The following is a 14295-nucleotide window of genomic DNA, read 5'->3' on the forward strand; positions in this document are numbered from 1 at the left end:
AATTAATATATAGAACTAAGCTGCATTTATATACAAATAATAAATTATCTGAAAAAAAATTGAGAAAACAATCCCACTTACAATAGCATCAAAAAGAATAAAATACTGAAGGAAATTTAACCTAGGAGGTGAAAGATCTATACCCTAAAAATTTTAAGAAACTGATGAAAGAAAGTGAAGACAGATGGAAAGATATCCAATGTTCTTGGATTGGAAGAATATTGTTAAAATGTCCATTTTACTCACAGCAATCTGCCCAGAGCAATCTACAGATTCAATGCAATCCATGACAAAATTCCACTGACGTTTTTCACAGAAATAGAAAACACAGTCCTAAAATTTGTATGGAACCACAGAGAACTCCAAATAGCCAAAGCAATCTTGAAAAAGAACAAAGTTGGAGACATCACACTTCTTGATTTCAAAATATTCCAAAGCTATAATAATCAAAACAGTATGGTACTAGCATAAAAACAGGCCAATGGAACAGAATAGAGAGCCCAGAAATAAACCCATGCACACATGGTCAACCAATCTTTGACAAGGACACCAAAAACACAGTGAGGAAAGGACAGTCTCTTCAATAAATAGTGATGGAAAAAGGAAAAAAGGGGATCTCCACCCTGGGTCTTAAAATAAGAGGGAAGGTGTGGGGAAAACTTGGCCAAGCCCGCCAGCTGGTTTGGGAAGCTAGACCAGCTGCTGGTGAGTGTGGACATTCTGGGCTTACATCCACTCCCCGCCCCAAGTTTTCCATATGTATTTTGGGGGACCAGCAGCACTGTGATGAGGCCAAGGCTGTGGATATTCTCCATATAGACATAGGCGCTGAAGAAACTCCACAAGAATAAAAAAAAAATCATTCAAGAAGCTGGCCAAGAAATATGATGCATTTTTGCCTTCAGAATCTCTGATCAAGAAGATCCCACAAATCCTGGGCTGAGGCCTGAATAAGGCTGAAAAGTTCCCTTCCTTGCTGACTCACAATGAGAACACGTGGCCAAAGTGAATGAAGTTAAGTCCACCAGCAAACTCCAGATGAAGAAGGTCCTGTGTCTGGCAGTGGCTATTGGCCATATGAAGATGACAGATGATGAGCTTGTGTACAACATCCACTTAACTATCAATTTCCTGGTGTCAAGACTCAAGAAGAACTGGGAGAACATCGGAGCTTTATACATTAAGAGCACCATGGGCAAGCCCCAGAGCCTTTACCAAGACACAGCTTAATAAATCCTAGTGCTACCAATAAAAAAAAGAAGAAAAAAGGAAACTGGACCCTTATCTTACACCACTCACAAAAATTAACTTGAATTGGAGTAAGAACTTAAACATAAGGCCTGAAATAATAAAACTTTTTTTTTTTTAAAGATTTCTTTGAGAGTGAGCAAGCGCACACACATGCTGAAGTGAGTGGGGGGAGGGGGAGAAGGAAAGAAAATTCAGACTCCCTGCCAAGCATGGAGCCCAACACAGGACTCAATTCCATGACCACGATGCATGAGATCATGACCTAAGCCAAAACCAAAAGTCAGACGCCCAACCAAATGAGCCGCCCAGATGCCCCTGAAATTATAAACTTTTAGAAGAAAACACAGGGAAAAAAGCTCCTTGACATTGGTGTTGCCAATGATTTTTTGGATATGGCACCAACAGCAAAGGCAACAAAAGCAAAAATAAACAAGTGGAACTGTATCAAACCAAAAATTTCTGCAATGCAAGGGAAACAACAAAATGAAAAGGCAACCTAAGGAATAGGAGAAAATATCTGCAAAAGATCTGACAAGAGATTAATAAACAGAATATATAAAGAACTCATAAAACTCAACAACAACAGGGGCACCTGGGTGGCTCAGTCGGTTAAGCGTCTGCCTTTGGCTCAGGTCATGATCCCAGGGTCTTGGGACTGAGCCCATGTCGGGCTCCCTGCTCAGCAGGGAGCCTGCTTCTCCCTCTGCCCCTCCCCCGCTTGTGTTTTCTCTTGCTCTCTGTCAAGTAAACAAAATCTTAAAACATCCTCAACAATAACAACAAAACCAAATAATCCAATTAAAAATAGGCAAAGGACCTCAACAAACATTTATCCAAAGACACACAAATGACCAACATGTACATGAAAAGATGCTCAACATCACTAATATCAGAAAAATGCAAATCTATTTTTTTAAAGATTTTATTTACTTGAGAGAGAGAGAGAGAACACAAGCAGGGGGAGGGGCAGAGGGAGAGGGAAAAGCAGACACCCCCGCTGAGCAGGAAGCCCCATGCCGGGCTCGATCCCAGAACCCTGAGATCATGACCCGAGCCAAAGGCAGATACTTAACCACTTAACTGACTGAGCCACCCAGGCGCCCCAGAAAAATGCAAATCTAAATCACAATATAACCTCACGCCTATTAAGATGGCTATTATCAAAAAGCAAGAGGTAACTGTTGGTGAAGAACGTGAAGAAAAGAAACCCTTATACACAGCTGGTAAGATAAATTGGTATAGACATTGGTACAGAATGGAAGATCTTTAAAGAATTAAAAATAGGGGTGCCTGGCTGGCTCAGTCCAAAGAACATGCAACTCTTTACCTCTGGATTGTGTTTGAGCCCCACGCGGGGTATAGAGATTACTTAAAAATAATAAAAAATCTTAAAAAAAATGAAAAATGAACTATGATATGGTTCAACAATTACACTTCTCTGTACATGTCCAAGGGAAATGAAATCAGTATGTCACAGAGATATTTGCTCCTGTGTTTACTGCATTATTCACAATAGCCAAGGAATGGAAACAACCTAAGTATCTTTCTATGGATGAATGACAAATAAAGCCTGGTATATATACACAATGGAGTAGTATTCAGCCATAAAAAAGGATATCGTGCATTTACGACAACATGGATAAACTTGGAGGACAAAATGCAAAGTGAAGTAAGCAAGCAAGACAAAATACCACATGGTATCACTTACACGTGGACTTAAAAAAAAGGCCGTCTCCGCTGCCAGCGTGGCCAGGATCGCTCGCCTCCCTCCCACATGCCTGGGGCCGGCCAGGCCGCTCCCACTGCGGGCCCAGCAAGGGAGCAGGCTCTGTGTGCTCTGTGCCGAGGAGCGGTGGGACGCAGGCCAGGCCACCACCGCTGAGCTCCCAGCCCTTGGAGGCAGTGCCCAGGCCGGCTCCATTTTGTGAGGGGAGCCGGACGGAGGCCCTGGCCCAGGCCCCGGCCCCAGCGTCCCTGACCCTGCGCCCTTGGCCGGGCCGCCTCGTGGAGTCCCCAGGGGTGCCCCCCTCCCACCGGCCTGCTCGTGGGGGTGTGGCAGGGCAGCTTTGTCTGCCCTGGTGCCCCGGGTGGCCGGCAGGTGTGGGGTGCGGGCCCAGGGCCTGGGTGGGTGAGTCAGGGGACGCATGCTGGGGTGGCCGCCCTGCACTGGCAGTACTGACAGTCAGCCGGCCTGGGCGGTGGGGCCGGGGCCAGCCCACACACCTTCGTGGGGGAGGAAGCGGGGTTCCCAGGAGGAAGGAGTAGATTTGGTTTCCCTGCAGTCTGGCTTACACGTAAAGAATGCACCCATCTGGTGGCTTGCGGTCCCTGGACTTGCAAGGTTGAAATTGGGCAAAGATTAGATCCCTTTTTAGAAAGGTGTTCCTGAACACCACTGACAACACGGTTCTGACAGTTTCATGACAATGGATGGCAACAGTGCTCCAACTAGGCATCTCTGCAGACCACATCGGAGGAAGCCACCATGTGATACAGCCTCGTGATGATACCGAGGACGGCATGAATGATTATAAGACACAAATGATTCAAAAGAAAGTTTCAGAGAAAAGATATCTATCTTCCAATTGCGAATGTTGCAAGGATAATGAAAAATGCCATACCTCAAATGGGAAAGATTGTAAAAGATGTCAAAGACCATGTTCAACAATGTGTGAGTTCATCAGCTTTATAACATCTGAAGCAAGTGAAAAATGCCATCAAGAGAAACGGAGGACAATCAAGAGAGAAGATACTCTCTTTGCCATGTCGACCTTATGCTCTGACAGTTACATGGAACCTCTAAAATGATACCTTCAGAAATTCAGAGAGGCTATGAAGGAGACAAAGGAATTCGGGGAATAGTCACAGCTACAGATGGACTAAGTGAAGAACTTACAGAGGAGGCATTTACTAACCAGTTACCAGCTGGCTTAATAATTGCAGAGGGTCAACAACAAAATGTTATGGTTTATACAATGTCATATCAATAGATTTCTGGTGTTCAACAGATTCAGTTTTCATGATCTGAAGAAACAGTGGCATGGGGAGTGGAGAGAAGCAAAAGAGTCTGTACAATTCTGGGGCGCCTGGGTGGCTCAGTCGTTAAGCATCTGCCTTCAGCTCAGGTCATGATCCCAGGGTCCTGGGATCGAGCCCCGCATCAGGCTCCCTGTTCCGCGGGAAGCCTGCTTCTCCCTCTCCCACTCCCCCTGCTTGTGTTCCCTCTCTTGCTGTGTCTGTCAAATAAATAAATAAAATCTTTAAAAAAAAAAAAAGGAGTCTGTACAATTCTGGAAACAGAGACATTAGAAGGAAGTGACTGGGGAAAAGAGGCCTCTTTGTATATTAAATAGCTGTAATGTAGCTTCCTGATGCTTGACTAATTGAGCTGTTAATTCTGACTTGACAATCTTTTACATGAATGATTTTAAAGAAAAATTTGGATTTTAAAGGTATTAAAATATTTTTGTTTTGTACCAAAAAAAAAAAAATTCAACCCACAGAAACAAAGAGTAGAATGGCAGGGGCTGGGGACTACAGGAAACAGGGAGATACTGGTCAGTTACAAGCTGGTTAAGTTCTGTGAATCTAATGTACAGCATAGTGATTATAATTAATAATGCTGAGTTGTACACTTGAATTTGCTAAGAGAATAGATCTTAAGTGTTCTTACACACCTAAAAAAGGTAAATATGTGAAGTGATGGATATGTTAATTAAGCTGTTTGAATGTACGAATGTAATACGTTCAAAATGTATATGAATATCAAGTCATAACACTGTATACTTTAAAGATAAATATATACAATATTATTTGTCAATTACATCTCAATAAAGCTGATAAATAGAAAAAAGGAAAGAAATCAGAACACTATACACAGAACAGTACAGGATAGTCTTAAAAAAAGTTCATGGTCCAGGTAGGTAATGACCATGATAATATCTGCAATTCCCAGCATAGGGAAGCACAACGAAATGTCAGATAAAAAAAGGAAACAAAACCAGGGACACAAAACTAACATAGACCTAGAGAGATGACCTGGTCAGGGAGAGGACAAACAAGATGCCATCCACTAGCCTCACTACAAGACTACTGAACTCAAATTCTTCCTGTGAGGGTTCAGTACAAACAGTACTGGGCCTGTGGGGAGAAAAGAGGGAGGTGCAAAAACACAGCCCTACCAAAGACAGCAACTATCCAAGAAACTGTTGAAGCAAGCAATACTTATGGTCCACATGTTAAAAAGGACAGAGCACCCCCTGGGAAAAGAGAAGCATGGGGTAATGCAAAACCTAGTTTACACCACTGGGGAAGGGGAGGGTCTTACCCAGTGAGGATGTAAGTGCAAAGTTCTCCAGCATCACATCCAGGTACAGGCATCTCTGAGCCTCATTAAGGAGACCCCATTCCTCCTGGGAGAAGTACACAGCAACATCCTCAAAGGTCACGCCACCCTATCAAGAACGGGACGGATAAAACCATGAACATTCTGAGAACCCACACTCCATCTCCCATACATCTACGCCACATTTATCCTCTTCCAGAGCTCCCCACCCCAGAGGAGGTACCAGGCCTTAGAGCCACTGATGGCTGTTCTCTCCTCATGATCCCATTCATCACTATATTCAGCCCTCAGCAACAACAGGCAGGGGGGGCAGATAAATGTCATACAAGCTTTGGGCCTGGTCTGCTGGGCCCCATCTCTCCTACCAAGCAATTCCCCTACAGCTCACAGATTGTACATACAAGAGGATAGCCACGTGGGCTCATGATTCACCCTGAGGTTCCCAATAATAGGGCCCCAGGGCCCTCAGCTCATACTTACTCTCAATGTGCACATCATTCAGTAGACCAAACCTCTCTCACATCTTCAGATCCCTCAAATCCATTCCCAAAGCTTTGTCATCTCCGTGCCCCACGCCACAGGCATGTCCCTGGACTAACCCATGCACTGGGCACATGGCATCCAGAATGCTTGAAAATTTCAAACATGATCTAGTATAGCCCCTGTCCTTTGATGGATCCCACTGAAAGCACCAAATGCTGCTTTGAAGGCCTGTCCATCTACCTGTGGTCTTTGCTTCAATATTGTCACCCAGAACCATAAGTAAATTCCAGATACCTGTGACCCTGATACTTCTGTGCTTCCCTTCCTGTCCCTCAGCAGCAATAACCCTCCTTTCTCCACTTAACCTTCATTAAAAGCACATCAAAACCCCATTGGTGGGCGCTTGGGTGGCTCAGTCATTAAGCGTCTGCCTTCAGCTCAGGTCATGATCCCAGGGTCCTGGGATCGAGCCCCGCATTGTGCTCCCTGCTCCACGGGAAGCCTGCTTCTCCCTCTCCCACTCCCCCTGCTTGTGTTCCCTCTCTCGCTGTGCCTCTCTGTCAAATAAATAAATAAATAAAATCTTTAAAAAAAAAAACAACAAAACACCCACTGGTCTCCGTGCCAGGCACAGTGACCCTCACAAATGAACAAATTTCCCCAGACCTTATCCACCAGCAAGACTGAAACACCACAGATGCCATAAAAGCCCACCACAAAATTCTGGTGAATCTGTACAGTAGTGAATAAACAATAGGCCTGGCCTCACTATCATCTTGATTCACTTACTACTCTGTCTACATAACCATCTCATGTCCACTCATCCCAGGGAAGTCTTGGCTGCCTGCCAGATCATCCTCTCTCCCACACTGCTTCCACTGTCAACTCTCTCCCTTGGCATGCACCCTCTTCTTTCTAACCCACTAACAGCATTACCACCACAACACCACAACCTGCACAACCCCTCCTATGTGTGATCCAAATCTCCACCTTGGTCCACACAAAAGCCATCACTTTTGGATGTCTCTATCCTGGACCTTTCCCCAGATTCCAGACCTGTGTGTCCAGCGGCGCATCTGATGCTTTTACTCAGTTCTCTGAAACCTCCAATTCTTTTTTTTTTTTTTTAAAGATTTTATTTATTTATTTGAGAGAGAGAGAATGAGAGATAGCGCGAGAGGGAAGAGGGTCAGAGGGAGAAGCAGACTCACCGCTGAGCAGGTAGCCCTATGAGGGACACGATCCTGGGACTCCAGGATCATGACCTGAGCCGAAAGCAGCCGCCCAACCAACTGAGCCACCCAGGCGCCCCTGAAACCTCCAATTCTTAATAGAGCCAAAAACCTTAAGAAAATTCTCAGTGGAAATTAACCTACCACCGACGTCCCCATCCCAGTTGATGGACCTTCCATAGCTTCAGCTGCTAGGACCAAAAAACCTGAGATCCTCCCTGAGTCCTCCTTTCTCTCCCTCATCTACAACATCCAAAAGTCTACATGGCCCTTCTTAAAAAATGGGCAGAAGTCCAACCCCTTCTTCTCCCTCCACAGCCACCACTCCTATCCATCAACACTCATCTGGATTGTAGCAACTGCCTCCACCTGGGCTCCCTGTCTCCTCCCTTAACCCCATAATCTGTTCTCCACTGTGCAACCAGATGGAGCCTGTTAAACCTGGCTATCACCAACTCTCTCCTCCTATCCAAACTTCCCATTACGTACCCAACAGATGCCCAAGTTCTCAGGCAGCCCACATTACAGGCCTGATTCTTGATCTGCTCTTTGTTCTTAACAGAAAGAATGAAGACCTGCTATACCCTGTTTCTACCTCAGGCACGCCTCCAAGCATTTACACAAACTGGTAACTGTTCCCGAGATAACTTTCCACCCGTTTACATTGGCTGATAAAACCGAGAACACCTCCGTGTAACCCCTGGCCTGCATTCAGGACCCTGAACTTGGGGTATCTCGAAGGTCCCAGACCCAACCGCTGGGAAAATCCGTCAAAGTTTCAGGATACCAAAATCCCATTCACCATAGAGGTGGTGCCAGCGCAAGCGAGGGACTGGGAGACCCTCTCCCTCCTTGTGTAGGTGCCGTAAGTGCTTTTTCAGCCTCCAAAACCGTGGGAAGGAGGTAACCGAGGGAGCTGTTAACGGACAAACCTCTGCCTCAGTGCTCCTCCTTCCAGCTCTACGACCTCCGACAAGAACTCCACTCCCGGTGCCCGCTGGTCTTCATCACCCCCATTCCAACCTCTTCTCCCTCGAGCAGCTTTTGGAAAGCCGTTAACACCCTAACACTGACTGTGTCCCTCTTCTGTTCACGACCCCCCAGGGCCCTCGGAACAGAGGTACGCACCTCGGCCCACCAGTCCCGGCGCGACCCCGCCTCACGCGCTGTCGCCTGCGGGCAGCCTCCTCCCGCCTCAGGGCCCCCGGCCCGGCGCCCGCTCCTCACGCCGGCACGCCGGCGCTCGCACACGGGGCCCCCGCCCACCGCCGCCGCCCCGTCCGACACCCGGCCGTGGCTCGAGCCTTTAGGGTCTCGGTGGGGGGAGGGTCCGGGGGACGAGCGTTTACCTGAGCCCGGTCCCCGGGCGCGGCCGCAGCCATCGGACTCTGTGGGCGGAGCGGACCGGCGGTCCCTGTCCCGGCCTCGGAGCGAAGCAGCCCGGGCGGCGTCGCTGAGCAGCGGACCCAAGTCTGTGCGGCGGGGACAGCGCCTCCTCCCGCCCGTTCTCTGGTCGCGTCACCACAACCCACACCCAGCGGTCCGGAACCTCGGACCGGGCGAAAGAACCAGCGAGAAGCTGAAACGACCAGGATGATGAGGACCGGAAGTCCCGCCCCGAGGCGATGCGCACGGTCGGAAATCCCTCATGTTGGCTCCTCATTGGCTCATGACTGCAGCCTCCCATCGCAGGATCTTCTGGGAAATGTAGTAGCTGCAAAGGGTGTTCACGGCGTTCAACCAGTGGATGGTCCAGGCGGCAGCCAGGGAATGCTACCGGTGCTCCTGCGTCAAAGCGGGGCGGGGTTTTGCTCGTTGTTAAACGCGGCTTACAGACGTTATTTCAACTCTATAAAGCTCAGCCAGCTCCGTGAGGATAAAAGTATTATTTGAGATGTCCCGAAATCCTCTATCTAAAGGACATCTCATTCCATAGTGTCGTTCAGACGTAAGAGAGTTCACACATAGCTGGAAACATGGTATTGTTCTTCAAATGTATATGGCCTGAAGCGTTACTCAGATTTGTATTCGTGTGTTTTATCAGGAAGAAGAAAAAAGACTCCCTACAGGGCCATAACAGAAGAGCAAGAAAAAGCATGTTAGGCTGCCCTGAAGCGGGCGGACAAACAGGATTTGTTTCTGGTTCCCGCAGAAAACTTCTCCGTTACCTGTGTCATCAGTAATTTTGACAATTGGAAGCAAAAATCAACAGAAGTGGAAGTAAAATTGGAAGCTCTATACTAAATCCTCTAAATTTTATAAAAAGCTAATTTATAACTGTGTAGGTCTTTTTTTTTTAAGATTTTATTTTTAGGGGCGCCTCAGGTAGTGATCTCAGGGTCCACCCTCAGTATGGAGTTTGCTTGGGACTCTCCCTCTTTCTCTGCCCCTCTCGCTCATGCTCTCTCTCTCTAAAGTAAATAAATAAATCTTTTTAAGAAAAGATTTTATTTTTAAGTAATCTCTACACCCAAGGTACGGCTGGAACCCACAGTCCTGAGGTCAAAAGTCTCATGCTTTTTTTTTTTTTTTAAAGATTTTATTTATTTATTTGACAGAGAGAGAGCGAGCACAAGTAGGCAGAGTGACAGGCAGAGGGAGAGGGAGAAGCAGGCTCTCTGCTGAGCAGGGAGCCGGACGTGGGGCTCGATCCCAGGACCCCAGGATCATGACCCGAGCCGAAGGCAGCCACTTAACCGACTGAGCCACCCAGATGCCCCACATGCTTCGTTGACTAAGCCAGCTAGGTGCCCTTGTAGCCTTTTTAGAATAGTATCAATTGTGTCTCCTAACTGTATCTTTTTGGATGTCCAGCTTATTTATTTGGTGAGAACACACTGAATGACAATTTTGGTAGTCTACTGGGACAGCTGTAACAAAATATCATGGACTGAAGTAGCTTAAACAACAGACATTGATTTTCTCACTGTTCTGGAAGCTGGAAGTTGAAGACGAAGGTGTCAACAGGTTTGGTTTCTCCTGAGGCCTCTCTCCTTGGCTTGTGGATGGCCATCTTCTTGTGCCCTCACAGGGCCTTTTCTTCCCTATGAACATACTCATAGGGTATGTTCTATTCTTCTTAGAAGGAAATCAGTCCTAATGACGTACTGCCCCACCCTCATGACTTCCTTTAATTGCCTCCATGAATGCTCTTTCTCCAAATTCTGGCTTAGGATTTCAACATATTAATATTACACTAATAAATGTTTTAGTGGCAATGAACGGCAAATGACTTACTAAAGAAGTGTAATAAAGAGGAAAAAGAGCAACTTTTTGAAAGTATCATCCAGGTGCCAATGGCTCACAATAATTACTAAAACTGACTTTGATAAAAACATAATTTCCAAAAGCTTCCCACTAAATACCATAAATGCTTTTATAAGATTTAAAACAAACAAAAACCTTTCAATTTAAAGAAATATTAAAAGGTGGTAAAATGGAAAGTTTAATAAATTTATTCGAATACTTAAATTTTTATCATTAACAATACTATTTAAGGGGCACCTGGGTGGCTCAATCGGTTAAGGGTCTGCCTTCGGCTCAGGTCATGATCCCAGGGTCCTGGGATTGAGCCCCGCATTGGGCTCCCTGCTCAGCAGAGAGGCTGCTTCTCCCTCTTCCTCTGCCTGCCACTCCCCCTGCTTGTGCTGTCAAATAAATAAAATCTTAAAACAAAACAAAAAAAATACTACTTATCCCACCTGATTAATCCCTCACAAAGCCATCATCTCCCTTACTAAAAGTTGTGATCATTCCGATAGTTCAGGTGTCCTCTGATACCTGGTAGAAAAAGCCTCACCCACTTTCTATGCTCCTTTTCTCACCACTCCTCATCATACATTATACTGTAAATACATTGATCTTCCTTCATTTCTTTGAATTCCACATGTGCCCTTCCAACCCAGACTATTCTCAGGTCTTGGGCGCCTGGGTGGCTTAGTTGGTTAAGCGACTGCCTTCGGCTCAGGTCATGATCCTGGAGTCCCAGGATCGAGTCCCACATCGGGCTCCCTGCTTGGCGGGGAGTCTGCTTCTCCCTCTGACTCTCTTCCCTCTCGTGCTTTCTCTCATTATCTCTCTCTCTGAAATAAATAAATAAAATAAAATAAAATAAAAAGAATATTCTCAGGTCTTTTTTTCTCCAAATGAAGCTTCCCCTCCCCACTCCAACTATGCTTTGGTAATTAGAATGAATCTTTTAAGTGTCAGCATCAATTTCTAACCAGAAGTAGTTTTATACTCTCAACTCCTATATTCTGAATATTCCCAATGTTATGTCATAAAATTACCTGAACTCTAGTGAATAACATTATACAATTTTAGAAAATTACTTTTGAATGAGTAGCATTCCTGTTTTAAACACTATAAACAATATGGAGCAGTTATGATCTTTGTTATTCACCTTTGAATCAAAATATCCCAGAATATTGGGCGCCTGGGTGGCTCAGATGGTTAAGCGTCTGCCTTCGGCTCAGGTCATGATCCCAGGGTCCTGGGATCGAGTCCCGCATCGGGCTCCCTGCTCCTTGGGAGCCTGCTTCTCCCTCTGCTTCTCAATCTCTCTCTCTCCCTCTCTCTCTCTCCTCCTCTGTCTCTCATGAATAAATAAATAAAATCTTTAAAAAAAAAAAAAATCCCAGAATATTTTTTTAAAGATTTTATTTATTTGTCAGAGAGAGAGAGCAAGAGAGCACAAGCAGGAGGAGGGCAGGCATAATGAGAAGCCAGCTTCCCGAGGAGCAGGGAGCTTGATGTGGGGCTCGATTCCAGGACCCTGGGATCATGACCTGAGTCGGAGAGAGACACTTAACCAACTGAGCCACCCAGGCGACAAAATGTTCCAGAATATTAAACGAGATAAACTCTGAGCCTACAAATATATAAAGTTTTTTGAAAAAATGGTGGGATGTCCTAGAGATAAGTACAGGAACTACACTTGGAGCATTTGTTTTTGTTGCCCAGCAGGCAAAGTATACCTGAGACCTGGGTGGCACTGCCAAAGAGCATAAAGGGATGAATGTCAGGGATCCTGAAGAGACCAGTGTAGGTGTTCATCAGACCATGGTGCAGGTTCATAATGAGGGTTATCCAAAAAGATAAAAGAGGAGAGAGTAAAAAGCAACAAACATATTCACCAGGATGAGAATGGTGAATGTGACTTTTGCTCACCACGATAAGAATGCTGCTTATGGGAAAGTCTAGGGGAAAGGCTGTTGCTGTGAATGTGTTGGGTTCTCCACTTGTGTCTGTACAGAAGTACTTTGGAACCACTTGGTAGACCATTAGGTAAGAATACGTAATGTTAATGAAGAACAAAATGAACGCATGTACTGGGATAATACGTCTTTCTAGAATGCCTGAAAAACAATATCCATGAAATTTTTTTTTTTTGTAGTTGTTTTTCCTTTTTCTTGGTCCAGTCTATTCATAGCAATAAAGGAATTTAGCAGGAGTTACAGGACCCAGTAAAGAGCAAAATCCAGTGCACTTTGGGGACATCATTCTTAGCTCCACCCACCTCAAAATACTGGGGCAAAGCTTACTGGCCTGGAAGCCACTTGAGAAGCAGGTAGTGCTGAGACAGATCCTTCTGGCCCTCTGTGAAAATAAAGGACAAGTTTATGTCCAATATCACTCAGAACGTATTTCCTTCCAAAGCTGCCATGGTCTTAAGGAACTCCTGAGAGAGAAGCGCTAAGGAGTTGCCAAAGACAAATTGTTTAACCAAATCTCTTAACAGATATCATTGCAACTCAGTCTCTTTGAATCTTTTTTTTTTTTTAAGATTTTTATTTATTTGACAGAGAGAGAGAGCACAAAAGGGGGAGCAGCAGGCAGAGGGAGAGGGAGAAGCAGGCTCCCCGCAGAAAAGGGGGCCCGATGTGGGACTTGATCCCGGGACCCTGGGATCATGACCTGAGCCAAAGGCAGTCGCTTAACCAACTAAGCCACCCAGGCGCCCCTCTCTTTGAATCTCTTAAAAATAACTTTATGTTGGGGTTACCTGGCTGGCTCAGTTGAGAGCATGTGACTCTTGACTTTGGGGTCATGAGTTCGAACCCCATATTGGGTGTAAAGATTACTTAAATAAAAACAAAACAAAACAAAAAAACACTTTATGTTGGACACCCTTTTTTAAAATTATTTTTAAGATGTTATTTGCTCATCCCCAAGAAAGAGCACATGAGCGGGTGGGAGGGACAGAGGAAGTGGGAGAAGCAGGCTCCCCGCTGAGCAGGGAGCCTGCCTCCAGGCTGGATCCCAGGATCCCAGGATCCCAACCTGAGCAGAAGGAAGATTCCCAACCAACTGAGCCACCCACGTGCCCCTATGTTGGACACTCTGAAGCAATTACACTTCACTATTCCACCCAGTACATTTCCTGCTTCTACCACTTCTCACTCACACCCCTACAACTTTTTTTTTTAACAACTCAACTTTTTAAGAGTTTTTTTTCTGTTATCTCAATTCCTATGTAATTCTCATTCTATTTGCACCTTTACCTTCACAGATCCAATGTTATGAGCAAACTTCTAAAGAGAACAATCATGTTTAAGATTTTGGTTAAAAGTTCTCTCACCAGGTCTCGACACCCTTAATAATTTTTGCCTTTTTAACTTACTTTTGCTGATTCTTCATTATCTCCCAATCAGTAGATTTTTAGTCATCTCTGTCTTCATAATCTACACACATTTTATTGGCGATCTCAGCCAATGTCATACCATAAATACCATAAGCCAAAAACTTTCAAATTCCTATTTTTGAACATGTGCAAAGGAAGCATTTTATCCCTTAAATAAAGTTTTGGGACAACAGGAGGTCATCACCTTTCTGGAAGAGATTATTATTTCACATGTAAATGCTGTGGCAGTGTTTATCGGGACTTGAGATGATCTCAGAGACACTTGTAAAATAATCACATTATTGAGAACTACTAGAAGTGATTAAGTAATTTATTGAGAGAGAAACTGCCAGGCCATAACA

General features: G+C 45.2%; 2 protein-coding genes and 1 pseudogene across 6 annotated transcripts in view; 1 reads left to right on the forward strand and 2 right to left on the reverse strand.

Annotated features, from left to right (window-relative positions):
• LOC112806821 (zinc finger protein 552-like) overlaps positions 1–14295 on the reverse strand; it is a 124767-nt gene that overhangs the window by 55607 nt on the left and 54865 nt on the right. The window lies entirely within an intron of this gene.
• Positions 1–14295, reverse strand: part of LOC112806571 (uncharacterized) — a 61362-nt gene that overhangs the window by 7147 nt on the left and 39920 nt on the right. The window contains 1 exon segment of the mRNA XM_073888961.1: positions 5579–5705. Within this exon segment, the coding sequence (XP_073745062.1) occupies positions 5579–5705 (127 nt within the window).
• Positions 3672–4314, forward strand: LOC112806605 (nuclear transcription factor Y subunit beta-like; annotated as a pseudogene).

Source organism: Callorhinus ursinus, unplaced genomic scaffold, assembly GCF_003265705.2.
Source record: "Callorhinus ursinus isolate GAN/ISIS: 27379988/994484 unplaced genomic scaffold, GSC_fseal_2.0 scaffold100, whole genome shotgun sequence".
Taxonomy (NCBI): Eukaryota; Metazoa; Chordata; class Mammalia; order Carnivora; family Otariidae; genus Callorhinus; species Callorhinus ursinus.